The 17,879-nt window shown below is 43.3% G+C and overlaps 1 protein-coding gene across 1 annotated transcript in view; it reads left to right on the top strand.

The window, feature by feature from the left end:
* The first annotated feature begins 14,399 nt into the window (after positions 1–14,399).
* LOC120865404 (ryanodine receptor 2-like) overlaps positions 14,400–17,879 on the top strand; it is an 803,227-nt gene continuing 799,747 nt past the window's right edge. Inside the window, exon 1 of the mRNA XM_040242681.1 lies at positions 14,400–14,478. Within this exon, the coding sequence (XP_040098615.1) occupies positions 14,431–14,478 (48 nt within the window). The 5' untranslated portion in view covers positions 14,400–14,430. The remainder of the gene's footprint in view (positions 14,479–17,879) is intronic.

The following is a 17,879-nucleotide window of genomic DNA, read 5'->3' as shown; positions in this document are numbered from 1 at the left end:
GGCTCAGATGGTAAAGAATCTGCCTGCAGTGTGGGAGACTAGAATTCGATCCCTGGGTCAGGAAGATCCCCTGGAGAAGGGCATGGCAACCCACTCCAGTGTTCTTGCTTGGAGAATCCCCATGGACAGTGGAGCCTGGCAGGCTACAGTCCATGGGGTTGCAAAGAGTTGCACACGGCTGAGCCACAAAGCACACACATAGTTAATTTACAATTTCATGTTGGTTTCAGGTGTACAGCACAGTGACTGAGTTACGTGTATTACAATCTATTCTTTTTTCAGGTTCTTTTTCCTTATAGGTTATTACAAAATACTGAGTATAGTTCCCTGTTTTACATAGTAGGTCCTTATTGGTTATCTAGTTTATACATGCTGCTGCTGCTGCTAAGTCACTTCAGTCGTGTCCGACTCTGTGCGACCCAGACGGCAGCTCACCAGGCTCCCCCGTCCCTGGGATTCTCCAGGCAAGAACACTGGAGTAGGTTGCCATTTCCTTCTCCAATGCATGAAAGTGAAAAGTGAAATTGAAGTCGCTCAGTCATGTCTGACTCTTAGCCACCCCATGGGCTGCAGCCCACCAGACTCCTCTGTCTATGGGATTTTTCCAGGCAAGAGTACTGGAGTGGGGTGCCATTGCCTTTTCCGAGTTTATACATACTAGTGTGTATATGTTAATCCCAAACTCCTCATTTATTCTTTCCCTGCCTCTTCTCCTTTGTAACCATAAGTTTGTTGTTTTCTATGTCTGTGAGTCTACTTCTGTTTTGTAAATAAATTCATTTGTATCCTTTAAAAAAAAATAGATCCTACATATAAGTGATATAATACAATATTTCTCTGTCTGGCTTACTTCATTTTGTGTGATAATATCTAGATCTATCCATGTTGCTGCAAATGGCATAATTTCATTCTTTTTGTGGCTGAGTAATATTCCACTGTGTATACAACAACAACTATATACATATATATATATATTTATATGGTGGTGGTGGCTTAGTCACTAAGTTGTTTCTTACTCTTGTGACCTCATGGACTATAGACTTCAAGGCTCCTCTGTCCATATGATTATCCAGGAAAGAATACTGGAGTGGGTTGCCATTTCCTTTTCCAGGGGATCTTCCTGATCCAGGAATTGAACCAGGGTCTCCTGCATCACAGGCAGATTCTTTACTGACTGAGCTACAAGAGAAACCCGCAGTTTCTGAGCTTAGTTGTTAAGTCGTCTCTGACTCTGCAACCCCATGGACTGTAGCCCTCCAGGCATTTCTGTCTACTGGGACTCTCCAGGCAAGAATTTTGGAGTCAGTTGCCATGCCCTCCTCCAGGGGATCTTCCTAACCCAGGGATCGAACTCTGGTCTCCCACGTTGTAGGCAGATTCTTTACTGTCTGAATCACCAAGGAAGCCTATTTTCTCCAAATATATGCCCAGGAGTGCAATTGCAGGATTGTATGGTAACTCTATTTTTAGTTTTTTTAAGGAACCTCCATACAGTTTTCCATGGCGGCTGTGCCAACTTGCATTCGCACCAGCAGAGTAGAAAGATTCCTTTTTCTCCATACCCTCCCTGGCATTTACTATTTGTAGCCTTTTTGATGATGGCCACTGTGACCGGGGAGAGGTGATACCTCATTGTAGTGTGATTTGCATTTCTCCAGGCTCCTTTAACACAGGATGCTAAGTTGCAGGAAAATAGACCTGTGTCTGTAGGTGGGCAGTTACCTGCTTGTGTGGCTGGGTCTCCCCAGGGGAAAGTCTCTCACTATTTGCCTTTCTCAGGCAGGAATCAGACAGGAATCTCCAGGGAACCTATTTCACACTTTCTGAGCAGTACCTTCTAGCCTCTGGCTTGAGATGAGAGGAATGCCCTTGTCTTTCCTCCCTGCCTCTCTTCCCCCAGACTGGGTGGCTAGGTTCAGAAATAGGACAGCCTCCAGTTTTCTCCAAAGAAATTGTCTCTCTCTTAGCTCCTTAAACCTCTGCCCTTTTATATCCTTTAGGACTAAGGGCTTCAAAATCAGTTTCCAGCACCTTTCTCTGCAATTCCTATGTAGATGTTCTAGAATTTCTCTTGAAATGTGGGAGTCTTTGCCACTTTTGTTGGTTTTGGCTCTGGTGCCTTAGTGGAAGCTGAGACAAAAAAGTATCATCTTCCCATGTTTTTTTTTTTTATTTGTGTTTTTAGCACCTAGCTCAGTGCCTGGTATATGGCAGACACTTGATAACAGGTTTTTGAGCAATTTAATTATAAACAAGAAACTACAGTAAGGTTTTTCCTATGCTCCTTAATCATGAGGATCACTGTTCTTCTTATACCTACCCCCTCTACAAACCTGGATGATACCTCTTCATTTTTCAGTTTACAAGCCATTCCTTACTTATTGCCCTTGTTGGTTTATCTCCTCAACACCCTCCATCCTAAGTACCTCACGCAGCACAGAGTAAGCTCCAGGAAGGCTGGCTCTGCCTGGTTCACTCTGTGTTCCGAGGAGAGTGCCCAGTGCCAGGCAGTAAGGAATAATGAATGAATGCATGGTGAGTGAGTGAATGAGTGAGTCAATGAACGGATGGATTGGCACCAGAGTACCAGTTGTAAAGGGCTTCCCTGATAGCTCAGTTGGTGAAGAATCTGCCTGCAATGCAGGAGACCAGGGTTTGATCCCTGGGTTGGGAAGATCCCCTGGAGAAGGGAAAGGCTACCCACTCCAGTATTCTGGCCTGGAGAATTCCATGGACTGGATGGTACACAGGGTCACAAAGAGTCAGACACGACTGAGCAACTTTCACTAACCATTTGTAAAACCTCCTAGGTTGGGCTTCAGGGGTGGGTCTGAATGGCCTTCAGCTCTCATTAGAGCACACCTATATCAAAGGGAGGTGCCTTTTCTGGCAACTTCATCCTTCATGGCTGAATTAAGCTCCTGTTAGGAACTTCCCTGGTGGTCCATTGACTGAAACTCTGTGCTCCCAATGCAGAGTTTGATCTGTGGTTGGTAAACTAAGATCTCATGTGCCACAAGGTGCAAAAAGAAAAAAAAGCTCCTTTTGCTGGGTCAGTATAGCTGCTACCTGAAGTGTAAATATAGAATTGTGCCCAAGTATCACGTCACAGAGGCTGACAAATCATTTTGGTCATGATGTACCTAGCTCCTTTTCTTAAACTCACATTCTTTAGTCCATCAACTTTAGAAATTTCACTGTGTTCATGATATCCAGTGACAAAATAAAAAATATCTGCTTGTATCATAACACCATATTTAATATGTATCCAGTTAAGCATGGTAGAAGTCAGTATTAAAATGCTCCTGAATTTTACACTCTTCCAAAAGTATTACGATGTTGGATGTGTGTGTAACCTACTCTTTTCTCACCAACACCCCCACCCCAGCCAAGCGGATCTCTTATGTTCAGATCAAATTGAAGCTAGAATATGGTATTGCTGCTGCTGCTGTTGCTAAGTCGCTTCAGTCATGTCCAACTCTGTGCGACCCCACCAGGCTCCCCCGTCCCTGGGATCCTCGAGGTAAGAACACTGGAGTGGGTTGCCATTTCCTTCTCCAATGCATGAAAGTAAAAAGTGAAAGTGAAGTCACTCAGTCGTGTCTGACTCTTTGAGACCGCATGGACTGCTGCCTACCAGGCTCCTCCGTCTATGGGATTTTCCAGGCAAGAGTACTGGAGTGGGGTACAACTTGTGGTAAAAAAAAATCCAATACATTATATGTAAAATACATTCAGTAGGTGTGACAGGAAAAATATGAATAAACTGGTGATGAAAACAGGGAAAAGTCTATTTTAGTAAATTCCAGAAGTTTTTTTAGGCTTTTGAGAATTACCTAAAGTAATTTCTATTTGAGGGATTGAGCAAATGATGACCTGATTTGATGACATAAAATGTATTTCTTTTCTTAAGGAATTGTAGACATTCTTGAGACCACCCTCTTAACCATAAAATTGTAACATTATGTACATATATCATATTGAAAGACAATTGTATGAAAAAGTGAAAGTCACTCAGTAGTGTCCAACTCTTTGTGACCTGAATTCTCCAGGCCAGAATACTGGAGTGGGTAGCCTTTCCCTTCTCCAGGGGATCTTCCCAACCCAGGGATCAAACCCTGGTCTCCCACATTGTGGGCAGATTCTTTACCAGCTGAGCTACAAGGGAAGCCCAAGACTAGAGTGGGTAGCCTATCTATCCCTTTTCTAGCAGATCTTCCCGACCTAGTAATCGAACCAGGGTCTCCTGCATTGCAGGAGGATTCTTTGTATGGAGGTTGGGGCCAAATCTGCTGGTTGCCTGCTCAATATTCACTTTCTTTTTTTTTTTTTCTTACCTACAGAACACTGATTGTCTTGAGGACTGCAATGTAACCAGCTAAAACATGTATTTCATAGCCTCTCTTATAAAGAGAGGTAAGTAAATTCTGGCCAATGAGATAGAAGTCAAGATTTTTGGTGTACATCCCAGGAAAGCTTCTTAAATGGTAGATTGATTCATATGGCTTTTGGCCTATTGTACCCTCCTTCCCATCTTGAACTTGGACCTGATGGCTGGTACTAAATAGCCATTTTGTGGCAATGAGACTTTATTTCATGAACTAAGGATGATGGAGCTAAAGGATAGAAGGATGGCACATTAATAAAATTGTGGAGTTGCTGTACCAGTTTTGGACTGCCTTATTTTAGACAGTGTTACACAAGAGAAATTCCTATATTGTTTAAGGTCTTTCTTTTTAGGTCTTTATTACTTGTAGCTAAAAAAATTTTTTTAAGATAATGGACTGTTTGGGGAAAGTTAGTGCATTTGTGTCAGAGATGAAAACTTTCCAGAGAAACTCTTTATACTACTAATAAGACAAATTCTTATTTTTGAAGTTGTTTCACTAAGCATACCATCTGATTGATTTTTGAGAACATTAAAGTTTTAAATTTAGCAATTCTAAATGTAAATTACATACACAGGCACTCACAATTTAATGAGTGAGTCCTTATTCTAGGTACTGTGCTCGCGATTTATATGCACTATCTCCTTTAATGTTCATAGCAATCTTATGAGGTATTGCCCTCATCTGATACATGGAGAAATAGAGGTTTAGACAGTCAGGTAACTTCATAGTAAATGGTAAAGAAGGGACTGGAACTGAGTTTATTTAGCTTCAAAGCGCACATTTATGCCCTATTTCCTGGGACAGGAACAATGCACAGGTCTGTTTGTTTTGGCCATTTACCAAGGGCAGTATAACAAGGAATAAATATAATCCATCCAGTTGGACTTCCTAGAAGAGCTCAGCAGATAAAGAGAATTGATACTCAGAAGATTCTAATAGCCAGAAATTTGAGATGTATAGAGCAGGGACATTCAGGGTAAATGTTAAAATGGATACCCACCTGATCTTGTTCAAAGCAGACACTAAAACCCTTTTCCTGAAAAGAAGTGATGGTTCTTCCCACTTGGAATGAGGCAGGATATGTATTGTGTTCACTGCCTCCCTGACTTCCTTGCCCACCATCTTCCCGCTCCCTTCCTCTGCCCATAATTCTGCCCTTCTCGCTGTTCTTTGAACATGCCATCTGACCCCACAGATCTTTCATATGCCAGTCCCTCTGTGTGGAATGCACTTCCTCTAAATCCCATGAGGCGCATTCCCTCACTCGGTTCAAGTCTCTACTGCCATGAGGTGAAGCTTCATCAGAGATGCCTTCCTTGACTATTATATCTATAAAATGCTCCCTTTCACTACTTTCGATTCCCTTACCCTGCTTTACATTTCTTCAGAGCACCAAAAGCACTTGATGTATATATTTATTTGTATGTATCTACGTCCTCCCCCAGAATAAGCCCAATGAGTATGGGGCCTGTGCTTTATTCACTAGACATAGTAGGTGCTATGTAGGTGCCTGGTACATAGTAGGTGCTCAATAAATATTTGCCGATGGACTGAATGAATGAATGAAGAGTGAGTTCAGAGAACCTGCTATTGTCCTGTGTTACTACACGAAAACCTAGAAGGCACTAGAAGGATGAGTTGTACTCTAGAATAGTCTCTATTCATAAAGGCTTTGGGTTTACTTCTGTTTTGTGAGCAGTTAATAAATGATGTCCATGCAGAGGAAGTATAGATGGAAGAATGAACGGTGTTTTAAGATAGACTCTTCTTAAAAGGAAAGTGAAACTGGAAAGTCGTGTGGAAATGGTTGCAGTGGGACTTCCCTGGTGACCTAGTGGTTAAGGATTCACCTTCCACTACAGGAGATGCGGGTTTGATTCCTTGTCGGGGAACTAAGCCCGCATGTTGCAACTACTGAGCCCCGTGCTCTAGGACCTATGCCACAACTAGGGAAGCTCACGTGCTCTATCAAAGAGCCCGCGTGCCACAGCTAAGACCCGATACAGCCAAGTAAATAAGAACTTTTAAAAATGGTAGCACTAACTAGTAGCCACTTTGCATCTAAGAAGAAATTGATTCTTAATTACTACCTAGGAAGAATAAGCATGATAAGCAGATAAACTATGTCCGCCTCCAGGTGCTTGTTAGTGCATTTGGGAGGATACTAGTCTTAGACACATGACTATAATCCTGGGCGATGTAGGATGAAGGGCTGTGTTTCACCAGAGAGAGTTACAGTCTCTGGCCAGAGTAATCCAAAGCCCAGGAGTAGGTTTTGAATTACTCCTTGGAGAATGGAACAGATATTGACAGGATTTTCTGGCTCCAGTGGCAGAAGAAACAGCATAAGAAAAAGCATGGTTGATTAATGCGCACATTTTATCTGGGAATCAGTAGTTTGGTTTGGAGCCAAAAAGAGGGGGATACTTGGAAATAAATATTGAAAAGGTTTGTAGGAGGCTGTATCTCAGTGGGTCTCAAATGCCAAACTGAGGGGTTTGAATGTAATATGGTAGGTGTCTAGGAGCCATTCTTCAATGGCTCAAATTCCAAGCCAGGAAGTGACAAGGTGGAAACGTTGTTATAGGAGGTTATCTCCATGGGAGTCTGGAAGATGACTCAGCAGTAAAAGACAAAAACCCAGGAAGACTGGTTGCAAAGTTAGTGAAATAATTTGGGATATAAAGACAAGAATCAGGAAGACATCTTTTTACCCATAAGAGATGTTGGGTGGTGAATGTGAGGAAGTACCTTAGTTTGCTTGAATGGCCTTGATAAAAACCCCACAGACTGCATAGTTTAAACAATAGAAAATTATTTCTCTCAGTTCTAGAGGCTGAGAAGTCCAAGATTAAGGTGTCTGAAAGTAGTTCATTCTGAGTCCTCTTCTTTTGGCTTGTAGAAGGTTGCCATCTCACTGTGTAATTGTATGACCTTTAATTTATTTATTATTTCTCCCCCTTTTCTTGTAAGAGCACTGATCCCATCATGGGGGCCCCATGCTGATGACCTGTCTAAATTTAATTACTTCCCAAAGGTCCCACCTCCAAATAGCATCACTTGGGGGGTAGGCTTAAATGTATGGATTTAGTGTATGGCTTAAATGTATGGACACACACACATTTAGCCCATACTAGGTGGGGGCATCAAAGAGGATGACTAGGTTTTGGATCTGAGTTATGGTACAAGACAAATAGTCAAGCCAGGAGGAAGACCTGCTCCTGGGGAGTATGCAGTAGTCACAGTGACCTGCTTGTGAAGCCACTGAGGTGATTTGGGTTAGGAATGTCTTTAGGGTGTCCACACCTCCTCCGGAGCACTCCTTTCAATAGAGAAGGTGATTGATTAGTAAACTTTCTGTCATGTAGGGTCAGCCTTCACTATTGTCATCCATTTTCAGTTCAATCCTGACCCTGGATATCAGAATATTGATTATAGTTTGGAAGTTCATAATTTTTAGATCATAATCTTAAACTCAATCTAGGGAGCTGATGAGATGGTGATGAATAACTTCCAAATCTTGAAAAACAGATTTCCCCTAAATATCCAAACTATGGAGAAGGTCATGAGTTGGATTTTATTTCTGAGTAATCCTTGTCTCCTCGAGAATTTACTCCAAGAGCTAGCAGGACCCTTCACGTTGGCTGGAAACCAGCAATAAATCTCCTGGGACTGCCGGAGCCTATTTTAGTTCCTGCTAGTCTAGACTCTTCTTTGTTTTCTACCCTGGATCTGGGAGGAGTATCAGACCAAAACAGTGATAAAGAGCTCAGGTTTGGCATCCTCAGACCCCTGCATTGTGATCTTGGTCAGGTTACTTAACTTTCATAAATCTTCGCCTCCTTTTCTCTAAAATGATGTTGCTGATGAAAAGAAACAATAAAAATAAAATGCCTGGAGGGCAGTAGTCATTGATCTTTATCATCACCATCACCATCATTATCTCCGATGTCACTCCCAGCTCTGTTGCCCCCGGAGGCCAGCTTGCGATGAGTACCTGGTGTCTACTGGTGTTTACTTTCTGGTTCAGGTACACATGGGGACTATACTATTTTAGAATACATAGAATAAAGATGTAAATAAAGGGGCCATTTTCTGAAATTTTGGTCTGTTAAACTCTGAAAGGGGATTAGAAGAAATGCTATGAAACCTTTTCTGGAAATACTGAAACTGGAAATCTGAGTTAATGCAGGAAGGGCTAAACCTTAAGGTGAGAAGCCCTCTCCAACCCTAAATTTATAACGACCTACTGAAATCCCAGAGACTTTCACTTGCACACTAAGGTCTTTAATTTTTATGATCTTAAGGAAAGAAGCTGAATTGAAATAATACTGAGTATCTTAGCTGATTTTAATAGAAACCTTGAAGAAGTTAATTTTCTAATGCCTGTATACATCACCAGCGAGCTTTGTTAAATTGGAAGGCAAAATGAAAAATTTACATTTGTTTCAATTTTTTCTCCTTTAAGGATGTTTAGAGTTCTGCCAAGTGAACAGTGAGCTGTGCTGGCTCATTCTTAATTAGGTGACTGTAGGAAAAAAAAAAAAAAAAACGTAATTAAAAAAATAAAAAGAAATATGGTTTTCTCCCCTTCTCTTATAGGACATAAAATGGGTCATAGAGAAAAACACTCCCTAAATTTGGACTACAAATATGGAAACATTAGCCTCTAAACTGTGTTATATTATAATTAATAAAGATCTGAAATGGAGTGTTATGGGAAACACAACATCAGTTCCAATAAAGCAATTCTAACATAATAAATTTCAGTAGCAAAAAGCAAAATAGACTACTACTGTAATACACATTTTTAAAAAAGAAATATTTTATAAAAATTACAAATCTCATAGACATCAAGTATTAGACACTTATGAATGTGCTACATAAACAAGATATTTTTTCTCTTTTATGAACCAGAGTTCTGTGTCTGTGAAAATGTATACTAGCTAATCTCTTGTAACTTAAGTCTATAATAAGAATTAAAGACATGGAACAGAAACGTTAAGCTGTATCTGAATTATATTTGTTTCCACTTACAAAACAGAGACTCAGACTTGGAAAATGAACTTATGGTTACCAGAGGGAAGGGATAGTTAGGGACTTTGGGAAAGTCATGTACACACTACGATATTTAAAATGGAAAAGCAACAAAGACCTATTGTATAACACATGGAACTCTGCTCACTGTTATGTGCCAGCCTGGATGGGAGGAGGATTTGGGATACATGTGTATGTATGGCTACGTGTGTGTATGTATGTACATGTATGTAATGGATACATGTATATGTATGACTGAGTCTCTTCCTGTTCACCTGAAACTACCATAACATTGTTAATTGTCTATACTCCAATACAAAATGTTTTAAAAAGTTATACTTAAAACTGAGATTAGTTCTCATGCTATCATTCTATGATCTTTTCCATCAAAAATTTTTTTTCTTGCTACAATTGATCAGAAGAAACTAGAAAATTATACACAAACAAAACCAACCAGGACAGTCAAATTTAAAAAATAATGTAAGTAAAAATTTCCCATAGTTTTTAACAGCTTTAGTAGTTTTCTCCTAAAAATTATTTTTATGATTATTAAATATATTAAAAAATAAGAGTATCCCAAATAATATTAAACCCATATACTCACCACCACTTGGGTGCTATGTTTGCTTCAGTTTTCCTTAAAAATAAATATGGACCACTCTCAAACATGTATTTATATACTTAATGGAGGATTAGAGGCCCATAAGCTTTACAGTATTCTATTTTTATGCTTTATAGTTCACAAAAATGTTCTGTTTATTTATTTATGTATTTTTTCAGTTCAGTTCAGTTGCTCATTTGTGTCTGACTCTTTGTGACCATATGGACTGCAGCACGCCAGGCCTCCCTGTCCATCACCAAATCCCGGAGTTTACCCAAACTCATGTCCATTGAGTCAGTGATGCCATCCAAACATCTCATCCTCTGTTGTCCCCTTCTCCTCCTGCCCTCAATCTTTCCCAGCATCACAGTCTTTTCCAAAGAGTCAGTTCTTCACATCAGGTGGCCAAAGTATTGGAGTTTCAGCTTCAACATCAGTCCTTCCAACAAACACCCAGCATTGATCTCCTTAAGGATGGACTGGTTGGATCTCCTTGCAGACCAAGGGACTCTCAAGAGTCTTTTCCAACACCACTGTTCAAAAGCATCAATTCTTCGGTGCTCAGCTTTCTATACAGTCCAACTTTCACATCCATACATGACCACTGGAAAAACCATAGCCTTGACTAGATGGACCTTTGTTGGCAAAGTAATGTCTCTGCTTTTTAATGTGCTGTCTAGGTTGGTCATAACTTTTCTTCCAGAGAGTAAGCGTCTTTTAATTTCATGGCTGCAGTCACCATCTGCAGTGATTTTGGAGACCCCCCAAAATAAAGTCTGCTACTGTTTTCACTGTTTACCCATCTATTTGCCATGAAGTGATGGGACCAGATGCCATGATCTTAGTTTTCTGAATGTTGAGCTTTAAGTCAACTTTTTCAACTCTCCTCTTTCACTTTCATCCAGAGGCTCTTTAGTTCTTCTTCACTTTCTGCCATAAGGGTGGTGTCATCTGAGTATCTGAGGTTATTGATATTTCTCCCAGCAATCTTAATTCCAGCTTGTGCGTCTTTCAGCCCAGCGTTTCTCATGATGTACTCTGCATAGAAGTTAAATAAGCAGGGTGACAACATACAGCCTTGACGTACTCCTTTTCCTATTTGGAACCAGTCTGTTGTTCCATGTGCAGTTCTAACTGTTGCTTCCTGACCTCCATATAGATTTCTCAAGAGGCAGGTCTTCAGAAAGAATGAATTTATTTTTTATTGAAGGATAATTGCTTTACAGAATTTTGCTGTTTTCTGTCAAACCTCAACATGAATCAGCCATTGGTATACATATATCCCCTCTGTTTTAAACCTCTCTTCCATCTCCCCATTTTTATAGATTCCATATATATGCATTAGAATACGGTATTTATCTTTCTCTTTCTGATTCACTTCACTCTGTATAATAGGTTCTAGGTTCATCCACCTCTTTAGAAACTGACTTAAATGTGTTCCTTTTTATGGCTGAGTAATATTGCACTGTGTGTATGTACCACAACTTCTTTATCCATTCATCTGTCGATGGACATCTAGGTTGTTCCATGTTCTAGCTATTGTAAATAGTGCTACAGTGAACAATGGGATATGTGTTTCTGTTTCAAATGTTCCATTTTATAACCATCCTCTTCTCTATTTCTGTTGAAGACTTTATATGGTGAATGAAAATCATTGGGTACTTAGGCCATTTAGCATTATATATCACTTATGTTGAGAGAAGTAGTGAAATACTAAATATAGCTCTTGTTAGAAAAGTTTACAGCCTAGTTAAAATGCCAAAATGAAAACCTGGTGAGTTAGAGTTTTTCTAGTATTTTACTGAACATATGTATAGAAGGCACATAAACTACGGATGTTTGTTTTAAGAAACTGTCTACGCATAGCTTTGCATAAAATACTTGGGAAAGGGTTATTTGATACGTCAACAATTTGGAAGATCAAACTATTCAGCATAAAGCGAAGAGCCAGTTTCAGAATAAAGCCATTTGTCATGGAGAACTTTATCTTTTGTGAGATTCCCTGATTGTTTATTTAGTGGTTCCTAGGAAGGAAAGTTATGTCCAACCTAGATAGCATATTCAGAAGCAGAGACATTACTTTGCCAACAAAGGTCCATCTAGTCAAGGCTGTGGTTTTTCCAGTGGTCATGTAGGGATGTGACAGTTGGACTATAAAGCTGAGTGCTGAAGAATTGATGCTTTTGAACTGTGGTGTTGAAGACTCTTGAGAGTCCCTTGGACTGCAAGGAGATTCAACCAGTCCATCCTAAAGGAGATCAGTCCTGGGTGTTCATTGGAAGAACTGATGTTGAAGCTGAAACTCCAATACTTTGGCCACCTCATGCGAAGAGTTGACTCATTTGAAAAGACCCTGATGCTGGGAGGGATTGGGGGCAGGAGGAGAAGGGGATGTTAGAGGATGAGATGGCTGGATGGCATCACCTACTTGATGGACATGAGTTTGGGTGAACTCCGGGAGTTGGTGATGGACAGGGAGGCCTGGTGTGCTGTGATTCATGGGCTAGCAAAGAGTTGGACACGACTGAGTGACTGAGCTGAACTGAACTGAGGTGTGAAAATCATGTAAATTATGTTTTAAGAATTGGTTAGTCTTTGGGACTTACCTGATGGTCCAGTGGTTGGGACTTTGCCTTCTAATGCAGAGGTGTGTGTTCAATCCCTGGTGGGGTAGCTAGGATCTCACATGCCTCTGGGTGGAAAAACCACAACATAAACAACAGAAACAGTATTGTAACAAATTCAGTGAAGACTTCAAAAATGGCCCACATTTAAAAAAAATCTTAAAAAAAAGAAAGAATTGGCTAGTCATTATGAGTCCATATACAAAAATATGTCAAGAACTTTGGTAATATGATTAGTATCATAAAATAGAGCAGAGCATTGCTAATCTCACCAAGAGGGACAGATTTATAAGCATATTCTTTATGTTATTCATTCTACTGGAAGTATGCAAAACTGGCTCAGTAAGTATAAAGTTCATGAAAGCTGAAAATAGGATATAAGGTGCATAGAATCCAGTATGCAGATTTTAGTAACCAGTTATATGCTGCAAAACGTGCAATGTAGGTAAACTGATGACAGACCTTCACTCGACAGTGTCTGAATCTTCGGAGGATTGACATTTGCTGTCTTTGGTTTGCATATACTTAAAGTATCTTAAATGAAGGAATCGTGCACTAGGAACAAGAGATAAATGCGTTCCTGTCCAAATTGTCTCAGATCCTGTGTTTTCTTACAGCAGTTTGTTAAACGGCAATTTGGTGGGTAATTGCACGGAGGATTGCGGGAAATACATATTGATACTTGTGGTGAAATGCTCGACTTTCTTCAGAAGTAAAAGGCTGTATAGTGAGGACAGAGAGTACCATATTCCGAATTTAGATGGCCTCAATGATTCATACTGATATCTCATAGCTTATCGCAATCCATAGTTAAGCACTTCTAATAGAGTATAAACTCCGGTCTGTTTACTCTCCAGTATCTGGCACAGGGATTCACCATGTATTTGTTGACTGAGTTTGTTACAGTTCTATGTACCATGCATTTTGTGTGTCTGATCTGTGAGGAGCATGGTGCATCGACACTAGATCCTAATGAATTCTCATGATGATCGGGGAATAGAGCTACTATAAGTTTAAAATCACCTTTACTTGGAGGTGATCCACTCCGGGCATCCGGGTGAAAGATGATTCCTGCCTGAGATCTGAAGTGCCGCGGAAAGTACTGTGGGAGTCCCTTCCGCTCCCACAGGAGAAGGAATCGTGAGCGCAGGTTTAAGGTCAGAAGCCGCTGGTGCAGGAGCCCAGGGAAACAAGAAGGGCGCAGCTGGAAGGTTGCGCGCTCATCGGGTGCGCTCCGGCTCCGATACCCGGAGCGGCCAGTAAGCGGCGCTGGGCCTCGGATTTGGTGGCCCCGAAGAGCGGGCTGCGGATTACCTGCAGCAGAGGGGAGCCGGCGAGCTCCTCCCCGCCCGTCCGCCCCCACTCCCCGCCCCCACTCCCCGCCCCCACCGCGGCACTCACCCGGGCTCCGCCAGCTCAGCGCACTCGCTCGGAGGAGCCGGGGCCGAGCAGTCCGCCTGCGGCAGGTGGGGCGCGCGAAGCCAGCGCGGCGGGGCTGCGGGGCCGCTTGCCCGCGTCCTCCGGGCCGGGTCGCCCTCCTCCCGCACAGTGCGGCGCAGGGAGGCTCCCGCCTCCGCCGCCCCCGCCCGCCGGCCTCCTCCGCTCTGCAGGCGGGGACCGCCTGGCGCTCGGCACCCAGCAGCCTCGGACCCCTCCCGCCCCCGGCTCCCGGCAGCAGGAACAGCAGCAGCAGGAGACAGAGCGAGGGACCGCCACCGCCAGCGACGCCGGGCTCCGCGGGGTTCGGGAGCCGGCCCCTGCGAGAAGGAGCAGAGCCATGGCCGATGGGGGCGAGGGCGAGGATGAGATCCAGTTCCTGCGAACTGTAAGCGCCGCGCGTCTCGGGTTCCCCGGAGGAGGGGCGGTTAGAGGGAGCCGGGGCATCCACTGGCCGGCTCCCGGCAGTGGGACGCGCGGGCGGGTAGGGGGCTGCCTCCGGCGGTGCGGGAAGAGGCGGGCAACTCCCGGGGGGCGCAGGTGTGCGTGCCGGGGCGAGGGAAGGGAAGGTGCGTGTCTGTGCGCCCGTGTGTAGAGCCCAGAGACGGAGCGTGGCCGGAGCGCGAAGAGCGGCCGGCGGCGCACCGGCTTGGTCCCGGGGCGCTGAGATCGGGAGCCCCGGAGCAGCGGGAGTCTGGGGACTCGGGGGCTGCCGATCCGGCCTGACCGGTCGGCGAGGCTGGGACCTTCGGGGCAGCCGGGGCACAGTGCAGACTGAGTGGCCGACGGGGAGCGGGGACCGGCGGGGACGCGGTTGTTGCCCGGAATCCCGCCGCGGCGCGGTTTCTCGGCTTTCGGGTTAGACCCGCGCGCAGTCACGCAACCCGGGGATTCGCGTAGTTGGCGTGGCGGGGGTCGGGGAAGCGGGTGCAGGACGTGCCCCGAGACTGCCCCCAAGTCGAGGTCTGCTCAGGGGAGGGAGCGTCGTCTCCGTGGACATCGGGGTGCCTGGGTTCGGGCTGTTGGTGGTGCTGAGACTGCTCGCAGAACGTGGAAGGGATGGGAAGTGAGTGTTTGTGCACGCGCACGCGGGGGCGGCGGGGGACCTCGCGAACGCGTCGTTCTCTAAATGTTGGCTTATTGAACGCTGAGTGCAGCAAAGTGTGTGTGTGTGTTCGCGTGTGTGTAAGGGCAGGGAGGCTGCCCGGAATTTCCACACTGGGTGGCAGCAGGGAAAGGTTGGCTTCATACTAATACAGTTTTTTCTCCCTAAGTACCCCTTGGCACTGCTCCTTCCTGTCGCTGATTTGTTCGAACGCTGCAGATACTTCCCTGGCTGAGGCTTTGGTCGCCTCGAAGCTGGGACTGGAGAGCCCCTTGGCAAAAGAAAATGTCGTAACTTCTGGTTAAGAATCGCCGGGTTAGCGTTTACAGCATCCTCTCGGTCTTTCCTTTCCCTGCACTTGCCTCCTCCTCTCCGAAGGCTATTCCCTTCCAGGATTCCCTCCACCTCCCATCCCCCAGCCAAAGACTGCAGCTTCTCGTGTCTCTTCTTTCCCCCATAGTGAAAAAGCTGTCGGTGCCCACTTGCAATTACCCCACAGTCATAGACAATTAGAGCGAGACTTAGGTTTTGAAATATTAACCAGATAGCAACTTTTAGGTGCGAAAAGAGCCTAGATGATGTATTTGGGTCCCGAACGAGTGAAAACAGTACATTTGTTCAAGAGCATTGTAAGTGGCCTGTTTTTCCATTTAGCTCTTCTAATTTTTTTTTTCACTCATTTTTGCTTGGGGGTAGGGGCTTTAGAAAGAATAAAATCCAGGGTACACATCAGATTGGCCAGTGATTTGATCTAATAGCTGCGAGTCATACAGCATTACATATGCTGTTGGTGGTACTACTGCTCCACCACCCAGCTCTAAAAAACCAGTTCAGGAAAACCTTGCTCATCAGAAGTATTTTAAGCCTGCTAGTAAGACAGTTTACGTTTATTTATTTATTTTTTAGTGGAAAACTATCTATATCGTTTTCTAATAACTAATAAAAAGCCACATGAAAAGATGTTTCTCAGTACTGTGAAAGCTTTTGTTTGGGTGGGTAAAATATTTAGTTGCTGTGTAATCGCTAAATTCAATTTTTTTTCATACTCCATAGGGTTAAAATTAGCTAGAAAATTTTGGAAGGCTCTGTGCACTCAAGGGCTTCCTGCAGGCTTAAATGTTAGCGGAGCTCATGGAGGTGGTGTTATCAGAATACTTAATGGGGACCGAGGTAATGTGCTTGCTGATGGGCTTCTGTACATATAAAGTAATGTTAAGTCTGTGCCTCTGGACAGCTGCCTGTCAGCCCCAGCGACACCTTTGATAAGTGGGTCCTGGGTAGAGATCTGGCAGTCCTAGGCTGGGATTTTTCTTTTAATAAAACATCCGTAGGCTGTTGTGCTGATGATAAATGACCTTGAAGGAGGTAGCTTGATGGAGCAGGGGAATTTTTTTGGTGTGGTGTGGCATGAACATCTAAAAGGAAAACATGCCTTTCCCTCTAAATTTTAGTTTTAACACAGAAACTCTCAAACCCTTTATCACTCCTCTGTCTGCCCTTGCTCCTTTCTATTTTATTCTCTTAATCCGAGAGTGTTGTTGGTTCAGAAATGTTAATAGAATTAGGAATGGCAAGAATGTTGTTCTTACCTTTTTTTGGGAGGGGGAGCATTTTTTTCTCTGTTTTTTTGGTAGCCCAGGGAGTATTAACAACCTGCACACCTACATAAAATGGTTACAGATTATGGATAACTGTCCTGCTTAAAAAAAAAAAAAAGTCAAACTGTTAGTCATTAAAAGGCTATAATGGTGAATTTGACCAGACATATCGTATATTCTCGGAGAAGGCAATGGCGCCCCACTCCAGTACTCTTGCCTGGAAAATCCCATGGATGGAGGAGCCTGGTAGGCTGTAGTCCATGGGGTTGCTAAGAGTCGGACACGACTAAGCAACTTCCCTTTCACTTTTCACTTTTATGCCTTGGAGAAGGAAATGGCAATCCACTCCAGTTTTCTTGCCTGAAGAGTCCCAGGGACGGGGGAGCCTGGTGGGCTTCCGTCTATGGGGTCGCACAGAGTCGGACACGACTGAAGTGACTTAGCAGTAAGCAGCAGCATCGTATATTCTGAGTAGAGCACCTTAAATATTTTCTTGGGTTTTTATTCAAGCACTGCAGTGGATTGTTGAGTCTTTGGCATCTTTGTGTCCACAGAAAGATTTTCTTCTTCCATCTTCTTCTTGCAGTGGTTTATGATCACTGTAAAAGAAGCAAAAGTGAAGCCTTGAATGGATTCCGTCCCTGAGTTATGTCTGCTGCTGTTAATTAATCAGTTAATTGATTCTTCATTTGTAAAGGGGAGTTTTGTCACTGTTTAGCCCCTGTTGGTCTCTCTCCTAGCTCTTTTCCATTATGCAGTTGTGAGTTTGCTAATATTCCTTTTAAACGCTTACACAGATGAAAGATTATCATCCATTCAGTGGCTTTCCCACCAGCTAGAAGCAAGCCTACTCTGATGTGTTTATCTGTGAGAGAAATTAAGAATACACATGTAAACGCTGAACGTGCTGGACACTTAGAAGAATCCTATCGTGAAATACACCTTCAGCTCATAATGGATTTTATTCACTATCATTTCCACACACAACCATGATTTGGGACGTGTTGTTTATTTTATTTTAAGAATATCCTTAGTTTACCAGAATAGTGATGATGGAATCCCTTAACTGTAAGCAAACTATGATGT

Source organism: Oryx dammah, unplaced genomic scaffold, assembly GCF_014754425.2.
Source record: "Oryx dammah isolate SB20612 unplaced genomic scaffold, SCBI_Odam_1.1 HiC_scaffold_6, whole genome shotgun sequence".
NCBI classification, from domain to species: domain Eukaryota; kingdom Metazoa; phylum Chordata; class Mammalia; order Artiodactyla; family Bovidae; genus Oryx; species Oryx dammah.
This window is presented reverse-complemented; position numbering and strand designations above follow the sequence as displayed.